This window comes from Esox lucius, chromosome 18, assembly GCF_011004845.1.
Source record: "Esox lucius isolate fEsoLuc1 chromosome 18, fEsoLuc1.pri, whole genome shotgun sequence".
Lineage (NCBI taxonomy): Eukaryota > Metazoa > Chordata > Actinopteri > Esociformes > Esocidae > Esox > Esox lucius.
In genome coordinates, this window is record NC_047586.1 from 1,600,815 (window position 1) to 1,618,224 (window position 17,410).

The following is a 17,410-nucleotide window of genomic DNA, read 5'->3' on the forward strand; positions in this document are numbered from 1 at the left end:
CCTGCCCCATCCCTGTGTTTACCAAAACAATAGCAGTAAAAACGCTTTATTATTGTTTCAACTGCGGATTGCAACTATAAATATTTCCCCTCCCTTGATGTCAAATAAGCTTTCTCTCTCTCTCTATTATAAATAATTCCAATATGAATGATTCACTGGTTCACTATTAGACGCGCGCACTGTCCCGTCCACTCCAAGCCGTGCGAAACAATAACACAGCTCTTTTCTTTCTGGAGCGCCTCGCGCAGCGTTCCTGTTCATTTGTTTGGTGTGTTGCCCCCATCACGTGAGGACGAGTGCCCGCGGACAATAGCGCGTTTTGGGGTGACAGTAATTGTAAGTGACGGAGACCATACGATAGCGTACGGGAAGAACAATCACCACGAGAAGACATATGAATAGCCTACATATAAACCTGCTCCCAAAGGACTATTAACGCTTCTCCTGTTCCCCTTCCCCTCTACGCTTCCTCTCCCATCTCGATATTGAAAGGACGGGGCATGAGATGAGATTATGGGTCTATGGAAAATAATTATGATAATGTAGCCTAATAAATATACTTAATAGGCTACCATGTTTTGTGTTTATGAGTAAACTGGTTGCCCCAGACAGACCGGCTTTTTTATTATTTAATTGATAACAAAAACAATAATTTAGAAGACTCACAATATCCACGAAGTGACGTGAACACAACCTAGAACATGTTGCCAGATTGATGAGATGATAGGCCTAGCTTATAGCCAATTCTTAAGAAAATATAATTTCAGCAATATGCCTAAGTGACATTTGTGTTGACCTGATTGAATCAACTCTCACTTTCCTCTTCACAGGACACAAAAAACAACCGCGCTGTATTGTTTGTACAGCGGCTCAAAACTCACTGATCACTTAAGGACTTTTTAGTAGGCTACGAGAAAGCTGTACAGACATTGGTTTGTTGGAAACACAACCCAAAACATTTTTATCCTAGTTTCTAACACAGCAAAGCAGCAGCCAAGCAACAGGTAGCCTTTTGCAAGGAGAGCAACAAGCATGCCAGCGTAGCACCCACGGTCCACTCCTCCGCCAATACATGAATTCCACAGTTGTTTACATTGTCCTCAGATACAATAACCCCCTCTCCCCTCCTTCTGCTTTTTCTCTTCAATAAAAAAACGAGAAGTAACCTCTTGTAAAAGTAAGTGAGAAAGTTTAGCGCGATGCAGGGTACAAATACGCGCCTTGGCTGATGTGTAAAACTATGTCAAAGCGTCCCGAAGCGCGCTTGCGCAGGGCTGTGCAGAGTTTGCTGAGCGCGAAACGAAGCGGGTTGCCAGAGGAGGAGGGGCCTAGTTTAGACTCGTGGCTGTCGGCTGTTTACAAGGCTGTACACTTTTTAATGTCAACCTGCTCCTTCCCTATCAGACAGGAGAGATAGACCCAGAACGAAACGGCACAGCGTAGAGGTCACACGGAGACAGAGCCGCTCTGCACAAGCATGGCTAGGCGGCCGAGACACAGGTAGGATTACCGTTATAGGCCTTCTGTAACGATCTATGTGCTTTTAAATCGAATATCAATTCATTTTTTTAATCTGTCCTCCATTCTAAACATGCCGTGTTAAAAAAAACTATTTTTGACGATTCAATTGAATTGTTGCAGTTTTGTTTTGTTTAAAAACTTTAAAATGCAAAAATATGTGTTGATATCTCCGCAAATCTGAAAAGGTTGCTGTGAGAAAGATTGTATCTGTGTGCGGGTCTGTAGAGTTTTTTTTTTATGACAGGTGGTCTTGGTCTACTGGCATGTGTTCCTCGCGCTCCCTCACTGCTGTCACTGTTTAGAGAGAGCTCGTGTGATGGTCGTTGGCTCTCTTGTTTAACTCGTGGTTCAGTGAAATCTCATTCATTCCGGGCGGCAGGTGTGTGTGCGTCCGTCCTCAGCCGGCTGGGTCCGACATGAAAAGTTGTTGGTTCCTCATGAAATGGATTTCGGGGTGGCTGATGACACCACGGTTGTAGTGTGAGACATCGATCATCTCTGAAATAAGGCGGGTCGGCTGTGTGTGACCCTACGCTGGTCGTCTTTTGCCTACAATTTAGAAAGCGTACAAGGTGTGTGTCACAATTTATGGCCGGGTTTTCAAACAGATGGAATAGTTAGTTAACCATTTCAGCTTAATGTTGGTGTTGCCTACTCGTGCTTTAACTAACTGAAAGTAACCAAGACCAGTTCCAGGTGCGTAATACGAACTTCTGCAACAAAGTTCTGCATAAAAACATATAATGATCATTTTGGAGAAAAGGTTTAGCATTGAATAAAATATAGCAGCTTTTATATTTTTTGATTTCTAATATAATGTATGTGGCATTGGCCGTTTGTTCAGTCATTCAGTTATCCGCCACGCGACTGTTAGCTAATTAAATCCGCAAATGGAGAGCGCGAGAGTCTTTTTTCGGTGCCTGCCTCGCGCATTTGTTCGCTATAGTGCGGTGATATTGTGATGTTAATGACCTTATGATAGACTTACAGAGCTCACTTTAAACATATTGTAGGTCTAGGTGTGTTGAAAAAACTTGTGTTGTTTAGATTAGCATATTCATTCCCTGTTTTATTTTTTCTATAGCCTTACGTGACTCATCTCTGAAAATTTTGTATTCCATGCCTGTGTTTAGGAACGATGTTTTGCCTTGTAACAGAGATTTGTGCAATTTATAAAAAAACAAACGGGATTTCATGATTTTTTGTATTTTCTTCACCTTCTGTTTGGAATGAAGAAGTGTCATTATTCAATATTCACGAATCAATGTTGAAATAATAACAAACTGATAACATGTTGTGAGAGCCAGCCTTGAATAACCATGAATATTTACATGATTATCTCCTTTCTGTGTGAATTAGGTTGAGTTGGTATTCAGAGACAGTTGGTCTCAGATGATATTACAATAATTTTCCAGTGGACATTTAATTTTTTTATCTTTTGTGTCAAGGCTTGTTATGGAACTTAAATAAGGAGAGTTAAAAGTTATCTCTCTTTTACAAAACAGTTGTAAACACACACACAAAGACACACACACGTTCATTAACCTGCACATTTAAATACACACGGGGTTCACCTGTTCCACTGTCACACAAAGAAGTTCTCTACCTTCCACGTTGGTCTGGTGCTGGACTCTTATTGGCTCTGGAGTGGAGGAGATTGTGTGTGCTAATTGGACAATGCTTGGTGCAGGTCTGAACACGCCTGGTGTCATGTTAATATGATCAGATGTACCTGCCATGCCGGATCACCTGGGGTTTCTGTGGAAACCAAAAACACCAGAACCAGTTTGTCAAAGTTGCTGTGCCTGTGTGGAGTGTGTGTGTTTTTGTGTGGAGTGTGTGTTATCCCTGGCTGCACCCTATCCTGCTAGAATGACTCGTTATGTCACAGTGGTTAACCCATTCTACCTCCCACTGTATGTTTAGGCCCAGATATGACACCTAATTCACTGCAAAGTACACCACTTTAGACCAGAACCTAGCACCATATTCCCTATATAGTGAACAAACAGTAGACCTATGAAGGGTTTTGTATTGACACAGTGGTGATGAAATTCACGCTTTGTTCATATGTCTGTTCATCGGTGACATCATCTGTCTCCTTATTCCACGTTCATACTGAAGCTGTACTTTTCGGTGCTAGCATATCTCGTGAACCTTTAATTCAAACCTCTCTTTCTTTCCCATCTCTCTCTCTTTCCCTCCCCCTCCTCTCTCTCTCTCTCTTACTCTCTCACCAGTGTTTACAGCAGTGATGAAGATGAAGATGACATGGAGCTCTATGAACATGACTATGATGGTCCACTTGCCAAGGCTGGCAAACGCAATCTAGGAAAAACACGCTGGACACGAGAAGAGGTACACACACACACACAACCTGTTTGTTGTTTGTTTACTTGTATACTTGTTATTGTTTCATTTGAGTTTTTTTGAGTTTGCTAGTTTAATGTGTGTTTGTTGTTGACAGGATGAGAAGTTGAAGAAGTTAGTAGAGCACCATGGATCAGAGGACTGGAAACGTATTGCTAGCTTTCTACCTGTAAGGACCCCACCCCAAAAACACACACACAAAACACACAGACACACACACAGTTTTGCTGACACACACACACACACACACACACACACACAGTTTTGCTGACACACACACACAGTCTTGCTGACACACACACACACACACACACACACACACATGCTTTTAGATATCAGTCAAGTGATGTAACCATGTGGGTCATTTGGTGTCCAGGCAGTCATTGCTCAGCTGGGTCCTTTCCAACAGAACCGTACGGATGTCCAGTGTCAGCACCGCTGGCAGAAGGTTCTCAACCCGGAACTCATCAAAGGACCCTGGACCAAGGAGGAGGATCAGCGGGTAAGAACCTTTCAGAAACCTGAGGAGAACCCTTTTACCACCTTTCAGAAACCTGAGGAGAACCCTTTTACCACCTTTCAGAAACCTGAGGAGAACCCTTTTACCACCTTTCAGAAACCTGAGGAGAACCCTTTTACCACCTTTCAGAAACCTGAGGAGAACCCTTTTACCACCTTTCATAAAGCTGAAGGAGTCTTTATGGGAAATATATAACACAATGTTGTGCAGAACCGAGTCCTATAATGGACTAGAACTGTGGGGACAGTGTCTTATTACGGACTAGAACCTTAGGGACCGTGTCCTATAATGGACTAGAACCTTAGGGACTGTGTTCTATAATTGAAACAGCCTAGTGTTTTAGTCAGAATTGCCCTGGACTGGACATAATTATCAGAACACAGGTCACACAGTCATTATATTTCCTAATGATTAGTACGGTCTAACAGTGGAAACTCCCTCCCTAACAACAGTGGGTCCCTCCGAACCATAGTGAAAGATAGAGAGATGGAGAAAGATAGAGAGATGGAGAAAGATAGAGAGATGGAGAAAGATAGAGAGATGGAGAAGGAAGACAGATTGAGAAAAGAGAAGAGGGGGTGAAGTGGCAATGAAGCATTGTTTACTTTTGTATTGTTCCTGGAAGTGGACAATGAAAAAGAAACTGCTGTTTCTCCACCTCCTCTATGCTCTCCACCTCCCCTATCCTCTCTCCACCTCCTCTATCCTCTCCACCTCCCCTATCATCTCTTCACCTCCTCTACCATCTGTCTTAACTATCTTTCCATCGACCTCCTCCTGGTGAATCAGGTCATTGAGCTGGTACAGAAGTACGGTGCCAAGCGATGGTCGGTGATCGCCAAGCACCTGAAGGGCCGTATCGGGAAGCAGTGCCGGGAGCGTTGGCACAACCACCTGAACCCCGAGGTGAAGAAGACCTCCTGGACAGAGGAGGAAGACCGCATCATCTACCAGGCCCACGAGAAGCTGGGCAACCGCTGGGCTGAGATTGCCAAACTGCTGCCTGGCCGGTAAAGAGGGAGAGGGAGAAGGGAGGGAGAGGGAGAAGGGAGGGAGAGGGAGAAGGGAGGGAGAGGGAGAAGGGAGGGAGAGCATACTGTTTGTAAGTGATCAGAACTCATAATGCTTTGGAGAACAACTCCACAATCTAAGTGTTTCTGTGTCTCTGTCCGCCCTCTCCTCTCTCCCTTCTCCCCTCTCCTCTCTCCCTTCTCCCCTCTCCTCTCTCCTGGACGGCGTGACTCAGGACTGACAACGCCATTAAGAACCACTGGAACTCTACGATGCGAAGGAAAGTGGAACAGGAAGGTTACCTGCAGCACGCCGCCAAGTCTGGAAGCACCTCCCACTCTGTCGCCCCTGGTTACGGCAAAAGCAACCACCACATCATGAGTTACTCCCCCCTCCCAGCCCACTCCCCCCTCTCAGCCCACTCCCCCCTCCCAGGAAACTACTCCTTTATTTCAGACCACAGGGTGAGGTCCTCCGCCTGTCTGTCACTTTTACTTAACAGGAAGCAAGTTAATGTCCCCAGCGCCCGATTAGCCGTTTGGGGTGTTTAACCTGTCTTCTTTTGGCTTTTTAGTGCCCTTTCCCTGGGACTGCATGTCAATATCCGGAACATTCACAGCACGAACAGCTGCTATACAGGTGAGGCGTCCCTGGGGATAATGTCAGTGTGCTCTTCACAGTCATCTCAGTGACCAAGGAACAGAATAAATCCTCCTTATGAACACAACAGCACCCCCCCCCCCTCATCTTCCTCCTGTCCCTCTCTTCTGTCCCTCTTTTCATCACTTCTCCTCATCATCCTGGTCTCTCTCCGTAGAGACACTATCAGGAGGAGGACCCAGAGAAGGAGAAGCGGGTGAAGGAGATTGAGCTGCTGCTCATGTCAACGGAGAACGAGCTGAAAGGGCAGCCTGCGTTACCTGTGAGTGTGCACGTGTGAGAGTGTGCACGTGTGTGTGTGTTTATGTGTTTATGTGTATATGTGAGTGCTTGTGCGTGTGTGTGTGTTTTTGCGTGTGTATGTATGTGTGTGTGTGTGTGTGTGTGTGAAGGAGGAAACATCTGGGGGGTCTATTTCATCGCCCACAGCAGAAGTGATGAAATTGCCCTTATCTAGCCTTGTGTGTGTGTGTGTGTGTGTGTGTGTGATCCCCTTTTGCAACCCCCAACCCACTACCACCACAGCTACTCTGCTGCCAACTTAAGTTCCCTTTCTCTCTTAGTTGCTCACTCTCTCCCTTCCTCCAACTCTCTCTGTCCCTCCCTCATTCTCACCTTTTTCTCACCTCGCTCTTTCTCTGTCTCTCCTTCTCTCACCTCTCTCTCTCACCTCTCTCTCTTTCCTCTCTCGTTAAGACACAGTGTTCTTCTGTTCACTTTTCCTCTCTCTTGCTCTCTCTTGCTCTCTCTTGCTCTCTCTTCCTCTCTGTTGGTTTGTTTTGTATCGTGACCGACTCTGGTCTTTGCTGCAAATGATGACCTGTTCTCAGTCTACTGGCAAAAAAAAAGAATAAAAAAATAACAAAAGTGCTTTTGGAGTCTTGTTTCCATTGGCCAAGTAAGCATGTCAGAATAGTAACCAACTCTCTGTCTAACAGCTCATCCCGTACAATGGCTGGGCAGGAAGTGACAGTTCAGAGGGCGTGGCCACATCATGTCATCACCACCAGGCCGCCGCCCCCTGCCTCCCAGAGGAGAGTGCCTCGTCTTCACGCAACAACAACAACAACAACAACAACAGTAACCATGGTAGCCACGGACTCTCCAACCTCCCGGAGTTCATGGACTCAGTCATCGACTCGGTAAGATGACTCGCTGCTTGAGCGCTAAATCTACAAACAATGACCCCTTTCTGTGACCCCTAACACTGGGCTGAACGTGGTTTAATGTTGGGGTCAGTGTTGGGCCCTAGATTCAGTCCAACCAAGACTAATGCTGTGGCCTGGTCTGAGCCTGGAACACAACACCTGACCTCGGTCCTGACTGCTCTGTCATTCCCGCCCTCTCCCTCAGACCTGCTCCTCATTGAGTGAGCTCACAACCAGCCAGCTCAGCGATAGGAGCTCGTCCAGAACGGACAGGGGCTCGCCCAATCAGGGCTCAGGGACTGACAATGCTGGGTTTTCATTTGCCAGTTTCATCTGTTCCACGCCAAAGCGTTCACCAGTCAGAAACCTGCATTTCTCGCCCTCGCAGGTAGCAAATCAATTGCAGAAACCTACTAAAATCTGACCAATCACCATTATCCCATCTGATTACGTCATCTAATCATTCAGCCAGTAAAAAGTCTAATCAGTGGTTATCAAAATAGTATTTATGTCATCCCCCTCTCTCTCCATCTATTTGTCTCTTTCTTTGCTCTCGCTCCCCTTTCTTTTTCATACTCATTCTGCTCTTTCTCCTTCTATCCCTCGGTCTGAATCCTTTCCACAGATTCCTTCATGTCTGTATCTCCGTGGATCATTGTGTTTCTCTGAATGATCAACACTTTTCCTTTTCTTTCCGCAGTTTCTCAACCAGTCAACAAGCCTGGAACACCCGGACCCTGACGGGCTGCCAATCAGCTCTCAGAAACCCTTGGTGACCTCTCCTAATCACAGAGACCACACCCCCCGACCCCAGAAAGAGAACGACCTGTAAGTATATCCGTTGTCTTCTCTACACTTCGCTCCGATCCTCTGCGCCCCAGGGATTCACCAAGCCTCCTCCTCTCCCCACTGCTTAGGTTCAGGACTCCTTCTATTCGTCGCTCCCTGCTGGAGTTGTCTCCTCGTACTCCGACTCCCTTCAGGTCCACCGTGGTGGAGTGCATAAAACAGGAGCCCATGGAGTGTTTGGTGTCCAGATCTTCCTCTCCAGAACCGCCCTTGAAGAAGATCAAACAGGAGGTACTCTTTCAGCAGTCCTGGTCGCTGCTTTCAGATCACCGGTTTGGTCACCTGTTGGTTGACTATGTGTTCGGTGTTTCTTTCACCATTCTCTGTTTCACCAAATGCTTGGTTGTGTTCCCCACTGTGACCGACTGTTGACCGCACAGTCGTGGTCATTTGTTTGACCTTGTTCTGACCCGGTTTGGTTCGTTCTCCAGGTGGAGTCTCCCTGCGAAAGGAGTCCCTGTCTGCAGTGGGAGGGGTCTGATCTCCACACCCAACTATTCTCTCCTTCCGGTCCCGCCCAGGAAGTACCTGTAAGTAACCTGTAATTAGGGAACTATAAACCAAAATGTCTGTTATCTTTCTACTATCAAACAATAAAGTCAACTGGTGATGTTTAAATTACATTGTAGGTAATTATGAGATTTACAGTTCTATTGATTTGTTGTGGCAGTCAGCCTTGAAGGCCCCAGGATTTCATCAGGCGGCTCTGGTGTAGCATTAGGCAGCTAGCTACAATAGCTAACAAGCTAACAGCTGCTAAACTGGCTAAGCAGATAACAGGCAGATAAACATTATAACTGACTCCTACTGAGCAGGGACGAGATAATGATGACTGACTTTAATCAAACCTGAAATTCATCAAAAAAACGAAGCAAATCAACTCTAATTTCTCTACTCCCCCTCTCTCCCTCACTCTCTCCCTCACACACTCTCTCCTCCCTCTCTCCCTCACACACTCTCTCCTCCCTCTCTCTCCCTCACTCTCTCCCTCACACACTCTCTCCTCCCTCTCACTCCCTCACACACTCTCTCCTCTCTCTCTCTCCCTCACTCTCAACTCTCCATCTATCCTTCTCTCCTCCTCTCCCTCTCTCTAGGATCTACTTACTAGTTCTGGGCTGAGTGAAGACGGACACAAAGCCCACCACGCCCCCCTCCGGCCTCTGGGCAGCCCACTACAGGTGTGTGTGTGTTTTAGTGTATGCATCAGTACAGATGTGTGTGTGTTTTAGTGTATGCATCAGTACAGGTGTGTATGTGTTTTAGTGTATGCATCAGTACAGGTGTATGTCCAGTGTCATTAGAAGAGAAGCGTTGTTTAAACTAATCTCCTTCTCCCTCTCACTTTTTCACTTGTAGGGGCTCAACATATGGGACCAAGTGACTTGTGGGAAGGTGGAGGACCAAGAGCAGAATCACAAATACATCAACACTTACTCTGCCAGGACCTTAGTCATGTAACACGCGCAGCCAACAAACACACATGCATTTAAAAAGAAGAGAAACACAAGATGTGAACATGTCAACCTGGTGTTACGGACAGCGTGTCGGGTTGCTCTGTATGACCTCTGGTACAACAGTTGGGAGAAGCACGATGCCACTGGCACACACACACACACACAGACATACACACACACACACACACACACACACAGACAGACATACACACACACACAGACAGACATACACACACACACACACACACACACACACACACACAGACATACACACACACACACACACACAGACAGACATACACACACAGACATACACACACACACACACAGACAGACATACACACACACACACACACACAGACATACACACACACACACACAGACATACACACACACACACACACAGACATACACACACACACACAGACAGACATACACACACGCGCACACACACAGAGACAGACACACACACACACACAGACAGACATACACACACACACAGACATACATACACACACACACACACACACAGACAGACATACACACACACACACACAGATACATGCACACACACACACACACGCGCATACACACGCACACAGACACACACACACACATACACACACAGACACACACACACAGACACACACACAGACACACACACTCGTTGGAATCAACGGACCAAAGACTTCCATTTGTTAATGTCAGTTTTGTATGTATTGTTTTTTATTAATGTCGATCTTATTGTCTGTTTGTTTCAATGTATTATGGATGAAATGCTGTATTATAAACCAGGGAAAAAATGGGCCTATAATTCAATAATAATTGGGCTGTATTCATAATAATTATGAATTTTTATATTTTAAAATTTTAATATTTTATATATAAAGAACAAGCTGATTAATTTATTTGTTTTATTTTGACAAAGACAGTTTTTATAAGACCAAGCGGCCAATCGAGCAGTGTTTGACTCCAGTATTTCAACCTTGACCCTTAACCCTTAACCCTTAAACCCTAGCATTATAATGGGTTAAAACCAAAAATGTGCTTAACATGATAATCAAATGATTGCTACCCTGCTTAAGGCATGATTTATGCTTTACAATGCCTTATAACCTGTCAACAAGAACATTTCACTGCTAGACAAATTTCAGCACCTATGTCAACCTTACGAATGGTTATGAATAATCATGTTTACATGACAATTTGGCCAGTCCATTTAAAGTGTTACCCAGCATAACGACACTGTAATGAGAACCAACAGTAGGATGTGTCCCAAATGGGATCCTATTTTTCTGTACTATTTCTGACCAGGCCCTATGCCCCTCTGGGTATTGAATAGGGTGGCACTTGGGAAGCACAGGCATTTTCACCTACATTCTGGATTCGTCTTGTTTCCTGACTCACTATGTCATCAGGGAATATTTCCACTGAACAAAATGTATTAACATTATTAATAACATTATTATTATTATTATTATTATTATTCTCATCATCACTATTATTATTGTTTTTGTTGTTGTTGTTTCATTCCTTTTGATAAAGTCAAACCCTAAAGTCTTACACTGAGTTTACTACAGGAGATCTCAAACCATCAAACTACGAGCCAATCCCAAACTAGCCTCCGGAACCACGTTGGCCAACTCTGACCTTACGAGGTCCGGAGATTCACTTGGCTGAATTCTGAGATCCCAGGACTAAATCAGTCCCTGTCTAGTGAAAGCAGTGAAACCGGCTTCGTAGGTCCAAAGTTGCATATGGGGCCCCTAGACTCCGACCTGTGATCTAATGGGGATCTGAGATGACAGTACTTGATGAAAACTGTCAAATATCAGATCTCCATGAGTGCATCAGGCGCAGGAGTTCTTTGGGATTGGGTCAATGAGCTGGACCCAGTAAAATGTTAAAAAAAAAGCTGCACTTGAATGATGGAGATTTTTTTGTCTTTGAACACTGTTATTGTTATAACATTACTACAAACGTGGGGCCGTGGTAATGCATGTTTTGTAAAATTCAGATGTGTTTTCTTTAAAGATTCCTTTTGATATAATTGGTGTTTTTTTCTACCGCCTGTGAAATGTAATGCCATGTTTGAAACTAAAGCAGCAGTCAAATGCTTTAGAGAGCAGACAATCCTTTTGATATTTCATGTTTTTTTAATACTTGTTTTTCAGTAAAAATACAACAGGCGATGTTTTTTATACTTTTGTATACTGCCCTAGTCAATAAAGTGTCTTTTTTCAATTATATTTTTGTGGTTTTTAATGTTTTTGACTGAGTGATCCATTTTGAATTTGCGGACAACCATCCTGGGTCTCATCTCCAACAATGAAACCAAATACAGAGAGGAGGTAAGGGACCTGGCTACATGCTGCCAGGACAACAACCTCTCTCTCAATGTCTGCAAGACTTAGGAGATGGTCATGGACGTGGCCTAGGGGGGGTCATGCCCCCATACACATTGATGGAGCTGAAGTGGAGAGAGCCCCCCGAATTCAAGTTTCTCGTTGTGCTCGTCAAAGATGACCTCACTTGGTCCAATCAGTGTTGAAGTCTGCGGAGCACATCATCAGCTGCCATCTCCCCTCCGTGCAAGGCATCTACCAAGCAGGACACCTTACGAAAGCAAGGAACATCATCAAAGACTACAGCCACCCAGGCTATGGTCTGTTCACACTGCTGCACCCAGGCTATGGTCTGTTCACACTGCTGCACCCAGGCTATGGTCTGTTCACACTGCTGCACCCAGGCTATGGTCTGTTCACACTGCTGCCGTCTGGTAGACGCTACCGGAGCATCAGAGCACACACTTTCACACTCACAAACAGTTTTCTCCCTTAGGCCATAAGGCTCCTCAACCAGCAACACTGATACAGGATCATACTGATCACATTCCAAATGCTCTGATGTCTTTCTATGTAAAGTCAATATTAGAATAGGTTTATGTGTCATTCATAGGCATATTACACATATTTTATATTTCTAATATTTAATACCCCTACCCATATTGTACATATTCCCCATTCTACACTCTTTAAATGTTCATATGGCTAATGTTCAGACAGGTAATCTTTCTGTCTTTCTAGTACTCAACTACAACTGACTTCTGTTGTCGTCGTCGTCGTCCCCACACACACACACAGCTTTAATCCTAACAATTATATAGTGACCCATAAAGTTTATTAACCTGCAGGGATGCAAATATCGACCAACTGGTATTTCTCTATCTCTCTTTCTCATTTTATCTCTTTCTGTTTCTCTCACTGCCTCTTTCTGTCTATATTTTCTGTCGTTCACCTTCTTTCTTTGTCACACAGAAACACAGTGTATGAAGTTTATGTTGAGTCTCTTGAGGGTGGCTGTCTTCCTGTGAGGCTTGGCCTATGCTGAGGGGCCCAGGGCCCGGAGCAGACCAGGGGTTATATTTAAAACATCCCCAGTTCTCACATCCGCCCCTCCAGCCACCTGTTTCACACTGGGCCCCTGGAGGCCCCATGGAGTATTCTAATCTCTAAGGAGCATGAACATAAATACTACAGGAATCTGTAATATTAGTTGGATACCTAATCTGGTTGGCTAAACTAGTTGGGTTGGTAATCTATTCTGGTTGGTTGATAAGTCTGGTTGGAAAACTAGACCAATTGGATAACTAATCTGTTTCAATAACTAGTCAGGTTGGTTAACAAGTCTGGTTGGATTACTAGACTAGTTGGATAACAAGTTGGATGGTTAACTAGTCTGGTTGGATAACTAGTTGGATGGTGGGAGGTTTTCAGTGTTGTTGTTCTACAGTAATAATAGTGAAGTGAAAATGTTCAAAAATGAAAACTAGAGTTTCAGCTCCATGAATGACTTTAACGTGTCAGCAATGCCAGTGTGTGTGTCAGTGCCTGTGTCCATATCTTAGTTTGTGTGTGTGTGTGTGTGTGTGTGTGTGTCTAGGGAAAGGGGAGATGAGTTGTGAGACTCCAGAAACAGAAGCAGACTTTCACATCGGGAATTCCTCCATTTAGTACCCACAAACCCTAACCCCAGACGCACACACACACACACACACACACACAAACACACACAGTCACACCCACACAAACACAAACACCTGCTCTCGCTGTCTACTGGGCCCATCTGCCGAGAGAGAAACAGAGAGAAAGAGACAGAAAAAATGAGGGGGGCTGAAGAAAAGAGAAAGAGACAGTGGCAAATAAACAAAAACACAGGTGCAAATCATGGCAGACTCATTCCCTCTCTTTCCTTCTCTCTGTCCCTCTCTCGGTCCATCTCTCTTTCCATCTCTCTTTCCCTCTCTCGGTCCATCTCTCTTTCCCTCTCTCGGTCCATCTCTCTTTCCCTTGCTCTTTTACTCGCTCCCACTTTCTGAACTCCCAACAGTCTTTCTATTCTGAAGCACGTAGCGTAACCCCTTATTATCGACATTACCAACAGCAGTTTTGAAATAGTTTTTGAAATATATCTTCTTCTACTGAGTAATCATTTGATCCAGTTGTCAGTGTTGAATGATTATTAGAGACATGCAGATGTGAACTAACACGCCATTAATGACCATTTCTCAAATGTCAGTGGTGATATTAGTGTTTTCTGCTACTTGATTAGCGACGTGGCTAGAAAATACAACCTCCTATTATCAGCCACCTTTATATTTTATTCATTAATGGTTTATTTCCTTTTTATTTGTGTTACAAATGACTGATCACTGTCTTCTCTCAAGTGGTTACTAAAACATTTTAGCTACCTTTCATGGCTTCTGGTGAAGAAAAGATTCATGATTTTTAAGATGTCATACATTTCTATCAAATGGTGGCAGCCTTGCTGGAAGGGAATGTTTAATAGCAAAACATACCGTTGTTTTCCAGTGCGTTCGAATTTTGAACTAGAGAGGATTTAGTTATCCAACCACTAGAAACAGATGATAATTGGGGGACATTAGCTAGACCTTCTCACGGGAAGTTGTGAACAGTTGTGACATCACGTCACCCTATCTGGGGTATCTATTACCATATAGCGCCCCTATTGCTGTTATAGCGCCCTCCCTGGTTACCATGGTGCCCTATGTCCCCAACTGCCACACCAGTGTCCCTGAGGAGTGAGGTGACAAACGCAAGAGGCAGTGTGGTTGCTGGAGCCTACGTTAGGCTGCTCAGCGTTACGGCCAGGTCTGAAGCCTGCTACTTTCTGCAGAGGGTTCGAAGGTCATCTTCCTGTGTGCACAGGAGAACCATTTGGTTTAGGCCCAGGGTTTTGTCTGAAACCATGCAATGACATGCTTGGCATTTACTGAAGGTGTATTCCACGCGTCTGCAGCTTTTACCTTGATGGGAATCTCTGTGAAGGCGATACCTTCCCGAAAACAACAACTCCCGACCTTATACACTGCGACAGGAGCAGGACGTTCAGGAGGTGCCATCTTGTCTGGCTGCTAATTGCTGCGGAGCCTGTAGACCTGTAGAGTTCCATCACATCCGTGCTGGTGTTCTGGGTGTAGACAGTGTGCACACCATCTGTCTCTTAGTGCTGGACTCGACTTTAGGGCCATCGGCTTCCAACCGTTATTTTTCATCTCAATTTTGGCTTCTGCCTCCTTCCCCTCCCTCCCTCCCTCCCTCTCTCCCTCCCTCTCTCCTTCCCCTCTCTCCTTCCCCTCCCTTTCTCCTTCTCTACTTTTTAAATAAAACACATCTCTGTCGCAAGCTGATTGGCTCATAAATTCAGTTTGACGTGTCACAATAGATTTATAGGCGGATGTTGCAGAGAAGTGGCGGGCTTTTCCACACACACACACACACACAAACACCCACAATCCCCACACCCACTCACAAACACACTCACTCACACAAACACACTTGTTCTGGCCCTATATAGATTACTTGAGCCTGATTTCCTCATTCCCTATGACCTGTGTGTGTGTGTATGTGTGCGTGTGTGTGTGTGTGTGTGTGTGTGTAAGAGCTGTTGTGGTCAGAGATACTCAGACATTAGCAGCCGCTCCCCCATGTATCACCAGGTAGCTGGGCTGGGTCGGGCTGGCTAGGCCTGATAACTCCTATACCACTGTGGTTGTGTGTGTGTTTGTGTGTTTGTGTGTAGGGGTGGGGGTTGTTCCAGGAGAAGAGGGGGTCTTTAGTTTTAACACTAGTGAACCCTTTGTCCAGTTGAACTCTGGCTGCATGGATGTTTTTCTTGAGGAATCTGAGGGCCTTTTTAACAGTTTAACTGAGTAATGCTATATTGGATGAGATACTCACAACTGATTACTGCAGTGTGAATATACTGCATTACCCAATAAACAGACAACTAACAACATTCAACAGAAAAGCTAAGGACGTCACTAACATGAGTTAACTAGCTAGGTGGTTACTTAACTAGGTAACTATACCTATCCTGACAGAAACACGTTGCTTGGATGGTTTCTAGAACCATTATGTTTTTTCCGTCCACCAAATAAGGGGGCTGCTGCTGGAAAGTCTGTAGATCGACATGTTTCTATGCAACTAACGGGAATAGCAGCAGGAAGCAGCTTTTTTGTGAAAACTCATGTTACCTACCTAGTCACAAACTCAGCGACAGTAACTAGATAGCATTTGGTGAAACGTATTCACTACATGTGTGCAGCAGTGATCAGTAGAATCTCCATCCCTTTCACTTCATAAACACTTTGACTGGCTGCTCCGCTTTGTTGACTAGCTATATTGGACAAATCAGTTTCTAGCGTTCAGAAATATTGCACATTGCTGCACAAAACATCAGCTAAATCTGAAATGGTACAATATGACTTCCTCATCGATGCACTCTGTTTTATTTTGTGATCATAGCATATGAAAGTGTGTGACCTGGTCAACTGTAGATATGTGTTTTGTTATGTTGTGTTTTGAAAGGTATAATAGCTATGTGCCTATTGTTGTAGCAAAATATGTACGTGAATATCAAGTGAATCTAGTCCTGAAAAGGCCTTAAAAGGACTAAGCTAACAGGCAAACCCATATTTACATTCATAGTGGCTAAATTCCAGCCTGTAGGAGACAGAGATCCTGTAGGAGACAGAGACCCAATCAAGATAATCTTAGGAAAAAGAAAGCCCAAGAAAGAGACAGAGAGGAATAGAGAGAAAGATAGAGAGACCCTTTGTATTTCCCTGCTGTCTCTATCCAAAACCATTAAAATGGCTTAATATATACATTAAAAAAGAACAAGACATGAAGTGTCAAAATTATAGAGCCTATGGAATTGACACACTCCACCACAGCCTCTGCATATTGCTTGCATTTGGCCATGCAGCTCAGTGTTCAGTGGCTATCAGTCAGGGCGGTTTGCATCTGAAGTAACGCTGTAGTATTTGGGCAGTGAGGCCCGAGATGGACCAAGGGAGAGACACCCTAACAGAGGTGAAGACAGTGGTTAGCCGTCGTATAATGGCCAAGCACACCACAAACCACTGAGGTGCCTCTCTTACTGCTACATAAACTGGTTGACAAGACAACAGATTTTCTTTGTGAATCACATGGTACGCAATGGCTTTCAACCAGCATTGAGGATTCAAACCACCCAGGTTTATAATGCAATATTATCCATCAACCCCAGTATCCTTTGATACTTTTGGGTAAATATATTGCTCTCTCCCAAGTGTGTGTGTGTGCATGTTTGTGTGTGTGGATGTTTTAGGTCTAACTATACTCTTTAAGGTCCAGGCGTTGTTGGTTAAGTTTAGGGTTAAGGTAGGCATTACATCTAGGTAAAATGTAGGCATAAATGTTAAGGTTAGGGTTAGATTAGGGTTAGGGGTTAGGTTTAGGGTTAAGATTAGGGCAAGGGAGCATGCAACTTATATTTTCTTGTCCCCATGAGGATAACCATACAAACTT

The 17,410-nt window shown here is 44.5% G+C and overlaps 1 protein-coding gene across 1 annotated transcript; it reads left to right on the forward strand.

Moving 5' to 3' along the window:
• Positions 1-1,371: 1,371 nt before the first annotated feature.
• Positions 1,372-9,753, forward strand: myb (v-myb avian myeloblastosis viral oncogene homolog). The gene is made up of 14 exons (XM_034287669.1): positions 1,372-1,500; positions 3,762-3,879; positions 3,989-4,060; positions 4,301-4,393; positions 5,201-5,421; positions 5,658-5,967; positions 6,240-6,344; positions 7,021-7,224; positions 7,436-7,618; positions 7,931-8,058; positions 8,148-8,310; positions 8,511-8,609; positions 9,177-9,260; positions 9,439-9,753. Exons 1-14 carry the CDS (start codon positions 1,478-1,480, stop codon positions 9,538-9,540), a joined length of 1,905 nt encoding a protein of 634 aa, XP_034143560.1. The 5' UTR covers positions 1,372-1,477; the 3' UTR covers positions 9,541-9,753.
• Positions 9,754-17,410: the final 7,657 nt, after the last annotated feature.